Source organism: Pseudophryne corroboree, chromosome 6, assembly GCF_028390025.1.
Source record: "Pseudophryne corroboree isolate aPseCor3 chromosome 6, aPseCor3.hap2, whole genome shotgun sequence".
Lineage (NCBI taxonomy): Eukaryota > Metazoa > Chordata > Amphibia > Anura > Myobatrachidae > Pseudophryne > Pseudophryne corroboree.
In genome coordinates, this window is record NC_086449.1 from 58,652,530 (window position 1) to 58,670,542 (window position 18,013).

Genomic DNA, 18,013 nt, shown 5'->3' on the forward strand with positions numbered 1-18,013 from the left:
TAGTCTGCAGGGAGTAAATGCCTATGAAAATGGTATTTGTAACATTTTATTTAATAAAATTATCTGAATCAATCTATGTCAATTGTTATACAGACCAATCTGACATTTTACCTCTATATTTTTATCCAGATTTATAGAGGTTATACATTATATATATATATATATATATATATATATATATATATATATCTATATATCGTGTGTGTGTGTGTGTGTGTGTGTGTGTATGTATATATATATATATATATATATATATATATATATATATATATATATAGAGAGAGAGAGAGACAGAGAGAGAGAGATAGCAATTCTGTTAGCCAGAGAAAATCCATCACTCACAAGTCAAAGTGCAATGCAAGGTGCAAAAATAACACAAATACTTAACAGGCTTGATAGACAGCATGTACTGTAGTCATGTTACCAGCAGAATATAGTCAGCCGCCCATTAGTAGCAGCATATACTATATGCTGGTGCTAACATGACTACATGCTGCCAATAAAGCCAGTTAAGTAGTTATGTTATTTTTGCACGTGTATATACGTGTGTGTGTGTGTGTGTGTGTGTGTGTGTGTGTGTGTGTATATATATATATATATATATATATATATATATATATCACTGGCGTTTCTATAATGGGTGCAGTGTGTGCGGTGCACATGGGCCCCTGAGTGCAGAGTGGGCCCACACCGCACACACTGCACCCATTTCTTTAATACTCATTCCTCCGGAGTCCCACACCGATGTCATCATGTTAAAACCCCATGAAAATGGCGCAGCGGCCACTTTCACAGAGTTCTGCGCATGCACAGTAATCTCTGGGAAAATGGCCGCTGCGCCATTTTACCAGAGATCTGCACATGCACAGTAGAGTCTAATCCCTCTAGTGCTCAGACTCTACAGCGCTCCTGCAGAGAGAACGGGGGGGCCATACGGAGGTGGCAGCATACGGGCCTCCTGCTCTCTTAAAGCGCCCCTGATAGATATATATATATATACATATATATATATATATATATATATATATACTCCTCTAAAGACACTCAACAGTCTGCTAACATAGTCCAATGTTTCTTAGGGCTCTCGCCATGTTTCAAATGCATCTCATGTTTTAAAAGAAGGCCCTCATACAGGGCGACATTTTGGCTCCTAAGGGTCTTTGCCAACACAGGTCACAGAGAGATCAGCACACACTTTCCTTTTGTCGGGGTGTCAGTGTCTCCCTTAACAAAGACCCTTCAGGGCCAGAATGTTGACTAGTATGAGCACCTTCTATTACAACTTGAGTATGGATTTGCAGGGCAATGATAACAAGATATTGTTGTGCAGGGTATTCATAACAGGATATAGGGGTGGTTGACAGCAATTACAGGATATGAGGTTCAGGGCAATGATGGTGGGATAAAAGAAGATATGGTGTGTGCAGCACAATGAAGGCTGGACATTGGGGGTAATTCCAAGTTGATTGCAGCAGGAACCTTTTTTAGCAGTTGGGCAAAACCATGTGCACTGCAGGGGAGGCAGATATAACATGTGCAGAGAGAGATAGATTTGGGTGGGGTGTGTTCAATCTGCAATCTGAATTGCAGTGTAAAAATAAAGCAGCCAGTATTTACCCTGCACAGAAACAAAATAACCCACCCAAATCTAACTCTCTCTGCACATGTTATATCTGCCTCCCCTGCCGTGCACATGCTTTTGCCCAACTGCTAAAAAATTTCCTGCTGCGATCAACTTGGAATTACCCCCATTGGGAGCTGGTGCACATTGATGACAGTACATGCGTGGTTCAGAATGTGATGTAAGCACACGAGTGCAGAACAAGATGACAGGGAATGGGGGTTGCAGATTAGGAAGACAGGACATTGGGGGTGCAGCAACAGTACTATGTGACCATGCCAAGATGTATCTCAGTACAATCAATAACTTTTGATTAGTTTCCCCTCTTCATGCCCCCTCTCACATGATTTACACGGTGGAATGCTGTTTATTCAATTCAGCATTAACATAAGGGCAAGAATATTAGGGGTGTCTGTGCGTGCGTGTGTGTGTGTGTGTATATATAATAATATATATATATATATATATATATATATATATATATATATATATACATACACACACACAGTATAATAGCATCTCCCTAGTAGGCCCATCGATCACCCCAACAAATCAAACAAATCTTACTGACTTTTTCGACTCTGTGATTAAAATAATAGATCACGGGGGAGCTGTAGTTGTAGCATATCTAGACTTTAGTAAGGCATTTGACACTGTCCCACATCACAGACTGCTAAATAAACTTGAAATCATGGGGGTGGATTATAAAACAGTTAAATGCATAAGAACCTGGTTGCAGGATAGAAAACAGACAGTTGTAGTAAATGGAGTGCAATCTATGGAGGGAAATGTTACCAGTGGAGTACCCAAGGGATCTGCACTTGGACCAGTTCTCTTTAATATCTTTGTTGGCGACATTGCAAATGGTATTGAAAGGAAAGTATGCCATTTTGCAGATGATACAAAGATTTGCAACAGGGTAGACACCGGGTGGGTTCAAACAAATGATTAATGACCTAGCTAGGCTTGAGAAATGGTCAAAAACGTTGCAACTATAGTTTAATGCTAGAAAATGCAAAATCATGCACTTGGTTCTCAAAAACCCAAAGGCTAAATATAGTATCAAGGGTACTATAATGGAAACTACTGAAGAGGAAAGGATTTAGGAGTCACTATTTCAAGTGACTTAAAGGCAGGAAAGCAGTGGAGCAAAGCAATGAGAAAGGCAAGTCAGATGCTTGGTTGCATAGCGAGAGGAATCGGTAGCAGGAAAAAAGAAGTAATAATGCCACTGTATAGCTCATTGGTACGGCCTCATCTGGAATACTGTTCTGGAGACCATATCTCCAGAAGGATATAAATACATTAGAGAGTGTACAAAGAAGGGCAACTAAAATGGTGCATGGCCTACATCACAAAACTTACTCGGAAAGGCTAAAAGATCTTAACATGTATAGTTTGGAGGAGAGAGGGGGGACATAATAGAAGCTTTCAAATATATCAAGGATTTTAACAAAGTTCAGGAGGGAAACATTCTTCAAAGGAAGAGAAGTATTAGAACTCGAGGACATACACTGAAACTGGGGGGGAGGCAAGTTCATGCGAAATTTTAAGGAAAAATTACTTCACAGAAAGGGTAGTGGATAAGTGAAAAAGCCTCCCATCAGAGGTGGTAGAGGCTCAGACTGTAGAGCAATTTAAACATGCTTGGGATAGGCATATGAATATCCTTACAAATAATTAAGGTTCAAAAAGGGTTGAGATTACCTAAAGGATAAAAAAAATGGGCAGACTAGATGGGCCAAGTGGTTCTTATCTGCCGTCAAATTCTATGTTTCTATGATTCAATAATTAAAACACAGCACCATGATCCATAAGATAAATACATTATTATCTGAGTATTGTCAAAAATTATGACTGCCTGGGTATAGGAATACGTACATTGCAAATGGTGATAAATTTACTATAATTTGAGGATTAAATCACTTGCAATAATAGTGTATACTTATACTAGTGTCCACTTAACATACAAACACATGGAGACTGGCATTTGGCGACATGTGTTGCATTAAGAAAGGCTGTCTAGAGGGATCTCAGGATAGGAGAATAAGGGGACATCTGTATGAATTGGTGTTTAGGTATTTACAAAATCGATCCCATTCTTCACTTCAATGATAAATTAAGTGGATGTCGTCTATAGATCATATCCAGTTCACTAGGGTCATTACATCTGTTTTAAGTGCTAAAATAATGCCTGATTCTTTGGTGACCCAACATTTGCACAAATATTGTCTCCTGTTTTTTAAAGAACGTTATTGAATTATTTACAAATGTGCTTATTCTAATAATACTTACAGTATTTCAGCATGAACTTATTTCTTTGCATCCCAGAATCTACAGGGAAGCATTAATCAAGCAACAACATTCATAACTGAGCAATATCCATCCCTGGTAAAACCATATTCAATTGCAATTACTTCATATGCATTAGCCAGAGCCGGAAAGCTGACGGACACAAGGAAGCTGATGTCTGCATCTACAGGTATAGTAATGGCAGTTTCATGTTTATACATACAAAAAAAATTGTAAGCTTGTGAGCAGGGCCTTCCTACCTCTATGTATGTCTGTTTTTACCCAGTTTTTTTCTATTACTGTTCTAATTGTAAAGCGCAACGGAATATGCTGTGCTATATAAGAAACTGTTAAATAAAATAAATAAATAATAGGAATGAAAAAGACTGTCCCTGAAGAATACCAGACACATACTTGCATCTTAGACAAGTGTCACACAAGTATGTTTGCATTCTGTACGTGTGTCTGAGATTATAAATTATGCAACAGCTCCCCTTGGGGGTTGATAGTGTACAGATCCCAACCAACCTGCGCTGACATCTCAGATGTCCGGACAGTAATTGGCAGTTGACACCTGTACTACCAGTAAAAAGAAAATATTTTAAAGAATATAGGACTCAAACACTGAATTATTAAATCCTTTATTACACACTTATGTGCACGAACACTACTTTACTGTACATACTTACCTAGTCCTTGCCGGTGCTCGGTACCCTTTCCTTGTTAAGTACAGTAGTATCTGGTCTTCAGAAAACAACTTACCGCAGCTCACAATTCATGACTTACTGGCTGTACTATATAACACAGAAAAAGCTTTGGCTATTTGATGCATGCACAGTACAGTTTAGGAAAAGTGACATCTGGTGGACAGAAAGTAGTATTACACTACTGTGCGTTATGTTATGACTCAGTACACCATGCTGAGACTTATTAAACCAAGCCTTGACATGTCAAAGTGCAAGTAGCAGGGGTGTATCTAGAGAGGAGGTGACCCGTGTGTAGTCTCTGGGTGTGGACCCCCTCCTTTAGTGCTCAGTATGAGCACAAGAGAATCTGGCACAGTGCCAAAGTCTACAGCGCATGCGCAAGTCTCCAAAAAAATGGTGTGTTGGCCATTTTTCCGGAGACCTGCGCATGCGCTGTAGACTCTGGCACTGTGCCAGAGTCTCTAGTGCTCAGACAGAGCGCAAACAGCGCTGCTGCGGCTGCCGACTACGTGACTCGGGAGAGGAGGGGACCCACACCTGGACACCAAAAAGGGAAGTATATAGAAGAAATGGGTGCAGTGTGTGCGGTGTAGGCCCCCTCTGGACCCAGGGGCCCGTGTGCTGCATCCATTATAGATACGCCACTGGCTACATGTCATATAGATGCTAGATGTAAGAGAACACGTCTGTATTCTGAAATATCTGAGAATTCACCAATATACAGTAGAAGGGAAACACTACTGTTTATGTGAACCAATGTCATTGGCAGGGACCAAGCTAACTTAGATAGGGGCATGATCAGATAGCACAGTAGGATCTATGCCCACACCATGAATGGAGGTAGCTATGGAAGCCAAGAGTAACCGATAATCAATTCTGGTAAATGATTTCTGTGCAGAAAAAAAGTGTGTGTGTGTGTGTGTATATATATATATATATATATATATATATATATATATATATATACTTTAAACATAGGGTTATGGAGTCTCCAATCATCACATAATTTCAGCTGTTGGCAAATGTGCAATATACCCAATATATGGTTGGGTATAGAGTGGGATACCTTGGCTTTCTGTCTATCATAGTTGATGAGACAATATTGAAATATCTCCCCAGTAGGATGTGAGCATCTGATTAAGGGTATCATTTATTAATGAATTGTAAGCATAAGGCTTTACTATACAAATTATGGGCATAAACATTTGAAATAATGTATCTGTGCGAATCAATAGTTACATCAACAAGAATATACCTAAAGTACCATCAGATAAGGTGTTATGAATTAGTACATTCAGATGACTTTGAATGGTCACACCAAAACCTTATGGCCTAACATATTCATTTTAGCATGTTCTACTTCAGTTAAATGAGTTTCTCAAAGCAGGGAGATGTCAGCGTGAGCATTGTATACTTTTAACGTTCCATGAATACATTTCAATAGGTTCATACCAAATAGGATACATTAAGCATTAGACCAACTAGTAATATTATAAAGGATGCATCAAAGAGGGAGAGGATAAGACCAGGGAAATTGGAGAAAGGAGGCAAGGAAATCCCATAGCATACAATTCAAACTGAACAGAAGTTGCAATATAGGCAGCTTTAGTAACATGAAAAAAGGGATCATGAGCTTGAGCAGCAACATATAACTTAGCATACTGTATAAGCTACTAAAGCACATCAAATATTCATTAGGGCGAATGCACGAGGGTATAGAGTGCACCCTCAACTAGTAGGGTAATAAACACGGTGCATGAATGATTAAAAACTAGCAAGATTCACTACTATCTGTGTATAGGGGACATAAGCGAAATATGTAACACTAGCATCCACTGCAAGGATGAAGCTGAGGGTTATTCCAGAGCACATATGAATGCAGGAGCAGTAAGTGAGCCATATACCATAAGAGGAAATCCTGTCAATATATAAATGACATGCACATTAATTAAACCACAGCAGAAAGACATACTACTAATGAAAACACCGAACACTCAAAAGAAAAATAATTGTGTGGCATATACAGTAAATGCTCAGCCACGTTAACTCAGCAGAGGGCCCCTATTTGTGGAGCTGAACGTTTGAGATCATCTTCTTTTAGTATCTCTTGAGCATCATCAGGAGATGTGAAGTTCTTAAATTATTTTCCATCGAAGATAGAGAGACAGCAGGATACAATAGAACAAATTTGAGATTTAAGAAAAACTATTTCAAGTAACTAGTGCCATGTCCTGTTGTGCTACTGTAATGTCTGTGTGTGGAATAATCCTGAAAGAGAAGTCACCAATCATCTCACATGAGGTTACCCTTTTATAAAGCTGCAGACCAGAGGTCAACTTTATGTTGGAAGTTGAGATATTTGAAGATCATGGCTCTAGGTCTTGTATCAATATTATTCCATGGTGGACTCAATAGATGATTTATATCTTTCAAGTTTTGAAGAGTAGAAGCAACCCCCAATAATTCCAGAAAATCATTCTTACATAATTGAAGTAACGGTGGACCTCTAATCAGGGGCATAGCTAGAACTTTGGGGGCCACATAGCAACATTTTGAAAGGCCCCCTGTCCCAATGCTTCTAGAGATACACAACTCTCCACAGCAGTTAATTGTATGCCCCATAATAGTGCCCTAGTTGATTTTCTGAGACATAGTAGTGCCTTAGTTAATGTTATGCCACATAGTAGTTCCCTAGTTTATTTTATGAACCGTAGTAGGGCCCTAGTTAACATTATGTCACATTGTAGGGCTGCCAATACTCATTATGCCAGTACACATTACAATTACACAGTACACCCAATATACATTATGACATACAGTGTCCCCACTTCATAGTATGCCACATAATACCCTCCAGTTAATTTTATACCACATTACAATGATCAGGACCAGGGGCATAACTAGATATATTGTAGGCCACAAGGAAATAGTTGTGAGGGCCCTTATGTATTTACTAATGGTGAAAAATGTATGTAACACATGTACATTTCACAGGGAAGTTGGGCTCCTCAGCCCCTCTCAGTTCTGGGCCCCATAGAAGCTGCACTGCCTGCGCCTATGATAGCTACACTCTTGTCAGTGGCGGAACTAGCGAGCGGTGGGCCCATGTGCGACAAAATGCTTTGGCCCCCCCCCCCCCCACATCCCCCCACACACATCCCATCCAAGTCCACCCCCTCACCCCTGGAGAGGATCTGGTGAGGGGGACCTGCTCAGGGAAGTGGATACCTAGCAACAGTGCCGTAACTAGACATTTTAGCACTGTGTGCAAGAAACGGCATCGGAGCCCCACCGCTGCATGCAAAACAGGGGCAGTGCGCGCCGTAGGCGCGATCAAAAATACATAGTGGGGAAGGGGTGTGGCCACAAAATAATACCAACACAGTAGTCTCCATTATTCAAATTACGCCGCACAGTAGCACCACTACACCAGGTAGAGACCCTTTTACACCTTACAGCGAACAGATTCCTCTTTTTACACATTACAGCAGACAGCGTGCACTTTTTACACATAACGGCAGACAGCGTGCCCTTTTTACACATAACGGCAGACAGCGTGCCCTTTTTACACATAACGGCAGACAGCGTGCCCTTTTTACACATAACGGCAGACAGCGTGCCCTTTTTACACATAACGGCAGACAGCATCCCCTTGTTACACATAACGGCAGACCGCGTGCCCTTGTTACACATAGCGGCAGACAGCGTACACTTTTTACACATAACGGCAGACAGCGTACCCTTGTTACACATAACGGCAGACAGCATCCCCTTTTTACACATAACGGCAGACAGCATCCCCTTTTTACACATTACGGCAGACAGCGTGCCCTTGTTACACATTACGGCAGACAGTGTCCCCATTTTTACACATTACGGCAGGCAGATTCCTCCTTTTTACACATAGCAGCAGGCAGATTCCCCATTTTTACACATAGCGTCAGGCAGATTACCCCTTTTTACACATAGCGGCAGGCAGTCCCCCATTTTTACACATTGCGGCAGGCAGATTCCCCATTTTTACACATAGCGTCAGGCAGATTTCCCCTTTTTACACATAGCGGCAGGCAGTTCCCCATTTTTACACATTGCGGCAGGCTGATTCCCCCTTTTTACACATTACGTCAGGCAGTCCCCCCTTTTTACACATTACGGCAGGCAGATTACCCCTTTTTACACATTGCGGCAGGCATTCCCCCATTTTTACACATTGCGGCAGGCTGATTCCCCTTTTTACACATAGCGGCAGGCAGTCCCCCTTTTTTACACGTAGCGGCAGGCAGATTCCCCCTTTTTACACATAGCGGCAGGCAGTCCCCCTTTTTTACACGTAGCGGCAGGCAGGCCCAATAAAGAAAGAAGGAAAGAAAAAGAGAAAAAGAAAGAAAGAAAGAAGAATTATACTTACCCTCTCCGCCGGCTCAGGCTCCTCGGTGCAGCCGCGTCAGACGATTCCCGGGCAGTACTAGGAGGTGGTGGACGGAGGTGAAGAAGGGAGCCGCAGCAGCGCTTTGTTACTGGTGGAGGCGCTGCTGCTGCTGCCACTCTGCTTCCCTATAGGCTGTTCTCGGAAGACAGCCTATAGGGAAGCAGAGGGGCAGCAGCAGCAGCGCCTCCACCAGTAACAAAGCGCTGCTGCGGCTCCCTTCTTCACCTCCCTCCTCCTCCTCCCACCGGGCCTCGTCCGTACCGCTGCTCCTCTCATCTCCGGGCGGCTGTGCGCTGCGGGCAGCGGTTGCCCGCAGCGCACAGCGGCATGTAATGAGTCAGTTTGACTCATTACATGCTTGGGCCCCTGGACAGAGGCGGGCCCCAGTGCAGTGCACTGCTTGCACTGCCGGTAGTTCCGCCTCTGGCTCTTGTCTCTAACTGGTTCCTGCAAACTGTTGAGATACAGATTGTTCCTGTGCAACCTGTTTTCAAGATCATCTATTTTGTTTTTCATGTTAAAATATGTTTTATTTTTGCATATGAAAGACAAGGGGGCATATTCTTGATAAAAAAAAATTGTGCAATTAGAATTTTTATTTTTAAATTCTCATACAATTCTCACACAATTTTTTCATTTTTCACCATGGACCCGTTAACATGATCACTTCCGAAAATCTGGACTTTTTACAAAGTCAGTTTTTAGGGAAATGATAATTTACCGCTTAGGCTGCCTAGCTGCAGAATAGAGCTCTTCAGCCGCTCTCACCCTGCCCCCCTGCCGGCAACTTATTGGAGGGTTTCTCCGGCTGCAGAAATCACTCTGCAGCCAAGGCCCCCCTCACCCCACCTGCCAGGACATTATATACTAGGTCGCCACGGCTTCCCCCTCCCCACAACCACTGGCACCTTAGTATCAAGGCACCCCACCGGGTCTATCTATTCAGCCACTGCTCCCACTGGCACCTTAGTACCGAGGCTTAGTACCATGGCCTCCACTGGCACAATCTATGCTTCCACTAATCATTGCTCTCACTCGCTACTGGCACCTTAGTACCATGGCCCCCACTGACACTATCTATGTAGCCGCTGCTCCCTGTTCCTGGCCACCGCTGGCACCTTAGTATCAGGGCTGTCTGGCTGCAGAGATCGCTCTGCAACCGCACTACTCCCCCTCCTCTGCACAAGCTGCTGTTTACACAGCAGCTTGTGCTGATCCAGGAGCTGTTCAACATCTCAGAATGATGAACAGTTTCATGACCAAGCCCTGGAAAAAATGCTTTTTCGGAGTTTGATGAATGTCACAATTTCTACATTCCCTGGGGAGTGTAGAAATTGTAACATTTTGGGGATGATGAATATTCCCCTAGGTACTTCAGAGTTGCTGAAAATATTTGCTGGTGAGAAGCTGTGGCCAGTTTATCTTTAAGTTCTGCAACCTTTTCTGCATGAGCCGCCGTAAGAGGTACCATGGTTTCTTTAATGGCCCTTAAGAAGTAACTAAAGAAGCAGGTGTCAGATATCAGGAGGTGAAGTAAATTAATAGGATTGCCAAAAGGTTAGGGAATCCTCCAATGGCGAGAGAGAGGGCAACATGATCTGTTATTCAGTGTGTGGAATGAGTTTGAGGTGGATAAGCACTTATTATCAGAAGCTATCTTAATGCCAGGTGTAATTCAGTCCATAGAATGAGTATGAAGTGTGTGAGCACTTATAATCAGAAGCTCTCTTCATGCCAAGCGTAAGTCAGTCCATAGAATGAGTGGAAGGTGGATGTGCACTTATTATCAGTAGCTCTCTTCATGCCAAGTGTAATTCAGTCCATAGACTGCAGATGTCCCAGTAAAAGCTATTGTAAATGCAAAGTGAAGAACAGCAGGTACTGTATGTAGATCAAACTAATGAAGTAGAGAAATCACAGTGTTACGATTCCTGTACTCCAGACTGGAGAAGATCTTATGGCAGAGATCTGAGTACAGGAATGAAATACAGGTTGTGGGAGCTGGAGAGCCTAGTAACCCCTGGCGCCCTAACTCCGTAGTCTCGCCCGTGTTATCAGAAATCCCCTGCGAGACTATGGTTGCTTGAGCCCATGGCAGCCGCGTTCGAAGGGCGGATTATGTCTGCCCAACCCCGATGCCCCCGCAGGTCTTAATGGGAGACAAGGGGAAGTCCGAGACAGGGTGATAACAAGGGGCCCTCTGACTAAGCAACCAAGCCAGGGGTTACAAGCTAACTAAACTAAATCAAAAGGTATGTGCGGACTAGCCGCCAGGGAAAAGGACAACCAAAGATCCACGGATCCGACACTCCTATCCGGCACCGCTGGACACCAGAGTGGATCTTGTGGAAGCGGAATCCTCCGCAAAGCTCCAGAACTCAAAATAAACACAATAATAAATAGTAGCGGACAAGCCGCAACACACGGCTGCGCCGCGACTCACGAACGCCACCAGATGTTAAAGGTGCTCGATCAGACTCCAGGAACAGATGGTAACTTCCGAGTACAGGATCACTGAGAACAGGAACAAACGAACAGACCGGGACTGGGAACTCTCTCTGCAGCAGAATCAGGCAAACAGGAAGCTATCACCGGCGTCTGTGAGGAGTCCTGGGAGTGCTTTTAACAGAGAGTCTTCCAATCAGCTGTTTGGAGGCTGATTGGATTAAATGCCATGCAGCTGACAAGCTGCATGGCCAGGGAAACAGATGAGTGATAATTACAACATGCCGTGCAGCTGCATGCTACACAGCCAAGAAACCAGTGATGATATAAACTTAGACCCAGCAACGGGGAACACGATCCGACAGTGGCGTCCCCGTTGCTAGGCGCCGGCCGCACTGACGAGCGGACCCTCGGCGCCTAACAGTACCCCCCCTTGAGGAGGGGTCAAGGAACCCCTAAATCCGGGTTTCTGAGGAAATTCTTGAAAAAATGCCCTTTTGAGCCTTGGGGCATGAAGGTCCTCATCTAGGACCCACGACCTTTCCTCAGGACCATAACCTCTCCAATGCACCAAAAAATAAAGCCGACCCCGGGACAACTTGGAATCGAGAACCTTCTCAACCACGAACTCCTGCTGACCCTGTACATTAACTGGTGATCTCCCCTGAGGTTTTTTACGAGGAAATCTGCTAGATGAAACATATGGTTTGAGCAAAGAGCAATGGAAGGTATTTCCGATCCGTAACGTTTTTGGTAGCTGTAACCGGAAAGCAACTGGATTGACTTTTTTGATAATGAGAAATGGTCCAATAAATCTAGGACCCAATCTGGCTGAGGTTTGTCGAAGTTTGATATTGCGAGTCGACAGCCACACCCTGTCTCCTACTCTAAAAGTGCACGGCCGCCGGAACCTGTCCGAAAAATCTTTTTCCCTGAAAGCTGCTTTTCTGAGAGCTATGTGCACTTTTTTCCAAATAAGTTTAAGATGAGAGGTCAGGGCCAGAGAGGAGACAGAGGAATGTTGGAAAAATGAATTAGCTCTGGGGTGGAAACCAAAAACTGCAAAAAATGGAGACACATTGGTGGAGGAATGACAGGCATTATTATAAGCAAACTCTGCCAATGGAAGAAACTCAGACCAGTCATTTTGGAGTTTGGCCGAGTACAAACGCAAATATTGTTTTAAGGATTGGTTCACTCGCTCAGTCTGTCCATTTGATTGTGGATGATAACCGGAGGTTAATGATAATTTCATTTTTAACGAAGCACAAAAAGACTTCCAAAACTGTGCAATGAATTGTGGACCCCTGTCAGAAACAATATCAGTGGGTAACCCATGGAGTCTGAAAACATGACGGAGGAACAAGACTGCCAATCCCTGGGCAGATGGCAATCGGGGAAGACCAATAAAATGAGCCATCTTACTAAAACGGTCCACTACCACCCATATGACTGTGCATCCAGCTGACAGAGGGAGATCCACCACAAAATCCATGGAGATATGCGACCATGGTCTAAGGGGAACATTCAATGGCATAAGTTGACCAATAGGCAAAGAACGGGGAACTTTATGCTGTGCACAGACCTGACACGAAACAACAAACTCTTTAATGTCTTTAGAAAGACCAGGCCACCACACTGAGCGGGATACCAATTCAAAAGTTTTAGCGACTCCCAGATGCCCTGCAACTTTGCTATCATGAAATTCCTCCAAAACAGTTGCTCTCAAAAACTCAGGAACAAAAAGACGGCCAGCAGGAGTATTTCCCGGAGCTTGATGTTGAAGCAGCTTCAATTGAGAAAAAACATCCTGTGTGAGACCTGCCTGAATGACTGAAGGCGGAAGTATGAGAGTAACCGGACTGTTGTCTTGAACGGGAAGAAAACTGCGTGAGAGGGCATCTGCCTTGGTATTCTTGGAACCAGGTCTGAAGGTGATAATGAATTTGAAACGAGTGAAAAATAAAGCCCAACGAGCCTGTCGGGCATTCAGTCGCTTAGCTGATTCAATGTATTGAAGATTTTTGTGATCCGTCAAAACAGAAATGGTATGGGTCGCTCCTTCAAGCCAATGTCTCCACTCCTCAAAAGCCCATTTAATAGCCAGCAACTCCCGATTACCAACATCGTAGTTGGATTCAGCAGATGAGAATTTCCTGGACATAAAGGCACAAGGATGTAACTCAAGGGAATCTGGATCCTTCTGAGAAAGGATAGCCCCTACACCAACCTCCGAGGCATCTACCTCAACGATGAAAGGCAATTCTGGGTTGGGATGTCTAAGGACAGGGGCTGAGACAAAGGCTTGTTTCAAGGCCTGAAAAGATACTTTAGCTTCACATGACCAATTGGTAGGATCTGCTCCCTTCTTAGTGAGTGCCACAATGGGAGCAACTATGTCAGAGAAAGAGTGAATAAACCTTCTATAGTAGTTTGCAAACCCTAAAAAGCGCTGAATAGCTTTTAAGTTGGTGGGTTGCGCCCAACTCAGGATGGCTTGGAGCTTCTTAGGTTCCATTCGGAATCCCCGAGGGGAAATAATGTACCCTAAAAAGGATACCTCCGTGACGTGAAATTCACACTTCTCCGGTTTGGCATACAAGTGATTTTCACGTAATTTCTTAAGTACCTGACGCACCTGGGTAACATGTTGTTCTATAGAGTCAGAATAAATCAAAATGTCGTCTAAATAGACCACAACGAATCTTCCCAGAAACTCACGGAGCACATCATTAATGAGATCCTGAAAGATTGCCGGAGCGTTAGATAGGCCGAATGGCATGACCAGATACTCATAGTGACCTGATTGAGTGCTGAATGCCGTTTTCCACTCATCCCCTGATCTGATTCTAATGAGATTATATGCTCCTCTCAGGTCAATCTTAGAAAAAACAACAGCCGAACGTAGCTGATCAAAGAGGACAGAGATCAGAGGCAGAGGGTAAGTATTCTTTACTGAGATTTTATTCAGGGCTCGAAAGTCAATGCAGGGTCTGAGGGAACCATCCTTCTTCTCTACGAAGAAAAAACCTGCACTTAAAGGGGATTTAGATGGCCTGATAAACCCTTTCTCAAGACTTTCTTTCACATACTCATTCATGGCCACAGTTTCAGGACCAGACAATGCATATAACCTTCCTTTAGGCAACGTGGCACCAGGAATTAACTCAATGGTACAATCATAAGGCCTATGGGGAGGCAAAATATCCGCATTGCCCTTGGAAAACACATCCAAAAAATCTTGGTATTCTCCAGGAATATGTGCGGACCTGGCAGCAGCTACTCGGATAGGAAGTGTAATACATTCTTTATCACAGATGGTACTCCATTGTAGGATCTCCCCAGACTGCCAATCTATGATGGGATTATGAAAGGCCAGCCAAGGGTGACCCAGAACCACAGGAACTGCTGGACAATGGGTAAGAAAAAACTCAATCTTTTCAGAATGTAGAGCTCCCACCGAGAGCAAAACAGGAGGTGTACATAGAGAAATAACCCCATTGGATAAGGGACTCCCATCTAAACCATGCATGGTGATACACCTACTTAAGGTTAACTGAGGAATACCTAAGGCCTTGGCCCATGTTAAGTCCATAAAGTTTCCTGCAGCTCCACTGTCCACAAAAGCAGAGACCGAGGAACAGAGGCTGTCATAAGAAACTTTAGCAGGAACCAATAGTGAATTATTTGAGGAGATGAGCTGTAGACCAAAGTGAACCCCCTCACTATTCACTTGGTCAGGAAGTTTCCCGACTTGTTTGGGCAACTACGGGCAAAATGTCCCTTACCTCCGCAGTACAAACACAGACCAGAATTTTGCCTCCTGGTTCTTTCTTCCGGAGACAATTTGGAGAGACCAATCTGCATAGGCTCCTCCATGTCTACCGGAACGGAAGAAACACAGGGAAAAGAAACTACAGATGCCCCTTTCTCAGTCCTCCGCTCTCTGAGCCTACGATCTATTTTAATAGAGAGCTCCATGAGTTTATCAAGGTTCTCAGGAGCGGGATACTGAAGGAGGCTGTCTTTTATAGATTCAGATAAGCCGAGGCGAAACTGACTGCGCAGGGCAGGATCATTCCAGCCACAGTCGTTCGACCAACGGCGAAACTCTGTACAATAATTCTCTGCAGGATTCCTACCCTGTCTTAGAGCACGCAACTGACTTTCTGCGGATGCCTCTCTATCAGGGTCGTCATACAATAGCCCTAAAGATTTCAAAAAGGCGTCTACAGATGATAAGGCCGGATCGTCTGTCTTTAAACCAAAAGCCCAGGTCTGAGGATCCCCCTGAAGCAGAGAAATTATAATTCCAACCCGCTGAGCCTCCGTACCTGAGGAAACTGGTCTTAAACGAAAATACAGTTTACAAGACTCTTTAAAATTAAAAAACTGTTTTCTATCCCCAGAAAAACGGTCAGGCAGATGCATTTTTGGTTCAGGGATGACCCTCGGGGAAGTCCGTAACAGATCTTCCTGTGAGCTTACCCGGAGGGACAGATCCTGAACCATCTGGGTAAGTTCCTGAATCTGACTAACCAAAAACTGGCCAGGATTTGGCCCAACACCGGTGGGATTCATGAGGCCGACAAAATTCTCCCAACTGGATAAGTGAAAAAATTAACTCCTGTTGAAAATTTTTTCTTTTGTCTGGCCGGTGATAATGTTACGATTCCTGTACTCCAGACTGGAGAAGATCTTATGGCAGAGATCTGAGTACAGGAATGAAATACAGGTTGTGGGAGCTGGAGAGCCTAGTAACCCCTGGCGCCCTAACTCCGTAGTCTCGCCCGTGTTATCAGAAATCCCCTGCGAGACTATGGTTGCTTGAGCCCATGGCAGCCGCGTTCGAAGGGCGGATTATGTCTGCCCAACCCCGATGCCCCCGCAGGTCTTAATGGGAGACAAGGGGAAGTCCGAGACAGGGTGATAACAAGGGGCCCTCTGACTAAGCAACCAAGCCAGGGGTTACAAGCTAACTAAACTAAATCAAAAGGTATGTGCGGACTAGCCGCCAGGGAAAAGGACAACCAAAGATCCACGGATCCGACACTCCTATCCGGCACCGCTGGACACCAGAGTGGATCTTGTGGAAGCGGAATCCTCCGCAAAGCTCCAGAACTCAAAATAAACACAATAATAAATAGTAGCGGACAAGCCGCAACACACGGCTGCGCCGCGACTCACGAACGCCACCAGATGTTAAAGGTGCTCGATCAGACTCCAGGAACAGATGGTAACTTCCGAGTACAGGATCACTGAGAACAGGAACAAACGAACAGACCGGGACTGGGAACTCTCTCTGCAGCAGAATCAGGCAAACAGGAAGCTATCACCGGCGTCTGTGAGGAGTCCTGGGAGTGCTTTTAACAGAGAGTCTTCCAATCAGCTGTTTGGAGGCTGATTGGATTAAATGCCATGCAGCTGACAAGCTGCATGGCCAGGGAAACAGATGAGTGATAATTACAACATGCCGTGCAGCTGCATGCTACACAGCCAAGAAACCAGTGATGATATAAACTTAGACCCAGCAACGGGGAACACGATCCGACAGTGGCGTCCCCGTTGCTAGGCGCCGGCCGCACTGACGAGCGGACCCTCGGCGCCTAACACACAGTATGAAAAGGTCAGAGATGAGGTCATGCAGAGTTGAGCCCAGTATGGAGATATACAACATAATCTCTCATCATGAGAGTGGATAGAAATTGAAAGTCAACTGCAAAGAATCTTGGAGATGGAGGGGAAGCAGGAAAGAATTAAACCAGTATGGTGAACAGTGTACAGGGATCCGGCTAGCGTAATCCTTGAGTAGACAGGTGAAAGAGGGTATAATACACTTGTCCACAGGAGTTGGTTTTATAGATGGAATATAGTGGTTTGCATAAGCCGGTAGTCACTGACAGTGTAAGTAGTAGGTAGGTGGGTGTAATGCTGGGACCACCTAATACAATTTCACTCACACCCCCCCTTAGGCTGGTAATAGTGTCTGTCCACAGCTGATGAAGCAATGTCGAAGAGGGCTGATGAGAGATCTTAAAATGGAGAGCCCTTGCCCAAGATGGTCTCCGGGAATGCACTCTACACTACACAGGGAGTCCTAAGCAGCAAACAGACTGTGAAGGCCGGCCTGGCTATCCTGGGTTGTAAAGGCCTTGTCGATGGTCCGAAGTCTGCCTCCACACCGGCAAACACTGGGTCTAGTTGAGATGTCCACATGCAGCAGCTCCAGAATCAGTGGAATTGATTGGCCCTGACTGAAGAGTCCCGTGTCATTTAGGCGCACTGACGGATGTCCACACAGCCACCCGTGATGGTTCTGAATCACTCCGTGTCCCCTTCCCCCCAATACTGAATGTATTTAATTAATTAGGGTGATCATCATATCCAGTAGCTCAGATTTATTCCTATTACTCAATATATTTTCACTAGTAAATAGACCTTGCATATGCCATCCTCATCTCCTCTTTCAACAATTCCATTTCCTAGTCTGACTACAGCCCCCCTTCCCACTCTGCTCTG

At 44.3% G+C, this 18,013-nt stretch overlaps 1 protein-coding gene across 2 annotated transcripts in view; it reads left to right on the forward strand.

Moving 5' to 3' along the window:
- Positions 1–18,013, forward strand: part of LOC134936125 (complement C3-like) — a 674,806-nt gene that overhangs the window by 563,664 nt on the left and 93,129 nt on the right. For both annotated transcript variants that reach the window (XM_063931038.1, XM_063931039.1), the window contains exon 28: positions 3,953–4,103. In XM_063931038.1, the coding sequence (XP_063787108.1) occupies positions 3,953–4,103 (151 nt within the window). The remainder of the gene's footprint in view (positions 1–3,952; positions 4,104–18,013) is intronic.